Here is a 2680-nt window from a genome sequence, read left to right as displayed (position 1 = left end):
TAGGCCAGGTGTGGGGACTCACGCCTGTAATCCCAGCACTTTGGGAGGCCAAGGTGCCAGATCAGCTGAGGTCAAGAGTTCGAGACCATCCTGGCCAACATGGTGAAACCCCATCTCTACAAAAAATACAAAAATTAGCTAGGCATGGTGGTGTGCGCCTGTAGTCCCAGCTACTTGGGAGGCTGAGGCAGGAGAATTGCTTGAACCTGGGAGGCGGAGGTTGCAGTGAGCCGAGATATGCTACTGCACTCCAGCCTGGTGACAGAGCAAGATTCCATCTCAAAAAAACAAAAACAGAAACAAAAACAACTTCCCAACCCCCACAAAAAAACCTCATTTAAGTGACAGTGTTTTGGAAGCCTCTATCACTTCCTTTCTGGTTTTCTCTTACGTGCAACAATGCTAAGGTTACCAGATACACAACTCCTCAAGAAGTGAATTAGTACTGAATGTAAGACTTTTTTTTTAAGAGATTGAGTCTTGCTCTGTCATCCATGCTCGAGTGCAACAGCACAATTGTAGCTCACTGCAACCTCAAACTCCTGGCGTCAAGCAATCCTCCTGCCTCAGACCCCCAAGTAGCACCACGTGGCAACACGCCTGGTTAATTTTTAAAACTTTTTTGTAGATATGGGATCTTGCTGTGTTGCCCAGGTTGGCCTTGAACTCCTGGGCTCAAGTGATCCTCTGGCCTCAAGTGATCCTCCTGTCTTAGCCTCCCAAAGCACTGGGATTATAGGTGTAAGCCACTGCGGCTGGCCTGAAATTTTTTTTTTTTTTTTTTGAGACAGTCTTGCTTTGTCACCCAGGCTGGAGCGCAGTGGTGCAACCTTGGCTCACTATAACCTCTGCCTCCTGGGTTTAAACCATTCTCCTGCCTTAGCCTCCTGAGTAGCTGGGATCACAGATGTGTGCCAGCACACCCAGTAAATTTTGTATTTTTAGTAGAGACGGGGTTTCACCATATTGGCCAGGGTAGTCTAGAACACCCAAGTAACACACCTGCCTCGGCCTCCCAAAGTGCTGGGATTACAGGCGTGAACCACTGCACGTGGTGGCCTGGCCTGAATCTAAGATTTTGAAAAATGATAATCAGGCAGCTGAGGCCTCTTCTAAAAAACAAGTTCCAGTCTACGATCTTACGGAAATCTGAGACATCAAATTCCTGTGAATAAAGGTAATTTTTAAAGTTTTAGGGTTTTAGTAAACTAAATTGGTAATTTTGCAGTACTATTAAAAATTTCAGGAAAATGTTTTTATCTAAAATATAGTCAATATACTACAAATTTATAAGAAATATAAAGCAGAACGATTATGCAGAAAACGTAATTTTAATTACTTACTTCCTTCTAATGACTTTCTGTAATTCACATTAGTATTGCCTGGCAATTTCGGAACAAACCTATAGACATGAGTTTTACTAATCCAGCTCCAACCACCATAGCCCGTCACTCTGTACTCTTCACCCTTTTGTTTCCAAACCTGGTGTAAATGAAAACATTAAACAGTAAGAATGACAATGCTTATAAACCACATGTGGTTTCATACGTTTTTACCAAACAAGTTTCAAAGTCAGGCAAATTAAATTTACTAATCATCCCCAGGTTTTTCCAAGTGGGGACAAAAAAAATTTACTAATCAACTTAGTTTTCACTGGGAATCACAGATCAATGAAATAATGCTCCTTTTTAGCATGTAAAATTTAACACAATTTTACAGTTTTATAAGAACTTCAACAAATTGTCCTCATAAGCCTCCTATATTCTACTAAGATAAACTGATGCTTTGCAAATTTGCCAGGAAGATGCACTTCATCCCTAACATATTACTTAAAAGACTATGTCAAAAGTAGGCCAGGAGCAGTGGCTCACACCTGTAATCCCAGCACTTTGGGAGGCCAAGGCAGGAGGATCACCTGAGGTCAGCAGTTCAAGACTCACCTGGCTAACATGGCGAAACCCTGTCTCTACTAAAAATACAAAAATTAGCCGGGCATGGTGCTGCATGCCTATAATCCCAGCTACTCAGGAGGCTGAGGCAGAAGAATCATTTGAACCCAGGGGGCTGAGGCTGTAGTGAGCCAAGACTGTGCCACTGCACTCCAGTCTAAGCAACAGAGCCAAACTCTGTGTCAAAATAAATAAATAAATAAATAAAATAAAAAGACTATGTCAAAAGTAAAATAAAATTAGTATTGAAAGTTTCAGGATAAAAGTTTCAGAAATGGCTAACACTATTTTAAAGGGTTGTTGTAAAAATTACCTGATGTTTAACTGGAAATGTGTATTTTACCCATGTTGCTTGCTGCATCGTTTCTTCCTCTTCCTGTTTTTTCTCTTTTTTTTTGACTTTCTCCTTTTCTTCTCTTTCAATTGATGTCATCCGGTGTAACCTAAGAATGCATGGATAGAAAGACAATGTTAACTTAGAAAAATAAACAGAAAAGATAAAAATGCAATACTGAAAAATCAGGAAGACAAAGCAGACTTATTTATAATCCTATAAACCAGACAACTCCAACTGACAAAACTTAGTTGTAGTTGTACAATTCCTTAATAAGAAAAGACAAAGAGTACAAAAAGGCAAAAACAAGAAATGCTATCCTTTCCATGCCTCCTCATAACAAATAATTATGATTTATTCCTAAAACATTTCACGTACATACCAACATTTATGTATC

General features: G+C 40.0%; 1 protein-coding gene across 1 annotated transcript in view; it reads right to left on the bottom strand.

The window, feature by feature from the left end:
- The window catches only part of BPTF (bromodomain PHD finger transcription factor), a 178463-nt gene that overhangs the window by 74995 nt on the left and 100788 nt on the right, over positions 1-2680 (bottom strand). Inside the window, exons 9-10 of the mRNA XM_011931095.1 lie at positions 2263-2392; positions 1344-1482 (exon numbers count right to left, since the gene is read on the bottom strand). Coding sequence (XP_011786485.1) covers positions 1344-1482; positions 2263-2392 — 269 coding nt within the window. The remainder of the gene's footprint in view (positions 1-1343; positions 1483-2262; positions 2393-2680) is intronic.

Source organism: Colobus angolensis, unplaced genomic scaffold (genome assembly GCF_000951035.1).
Source record: "Colobus angolensis palliatus isolate OR3802 unplaced genomic scaffold, Cang.pa_1.0 Scaffold1, whole genome shotgun sequence".
Taxonomy (NCBI): domain Eukaryota; kingdom Metazoa; phylum Chordata; class Mammalia; order Primates; family Cercopithecidae; genus Colobus; species Colobus angolensis.
The sequence above is the reverse complement of the archived record's forward strand: the minus strand, read 5'-3'. Positions and strand labels throughout refer to the sequence as shown.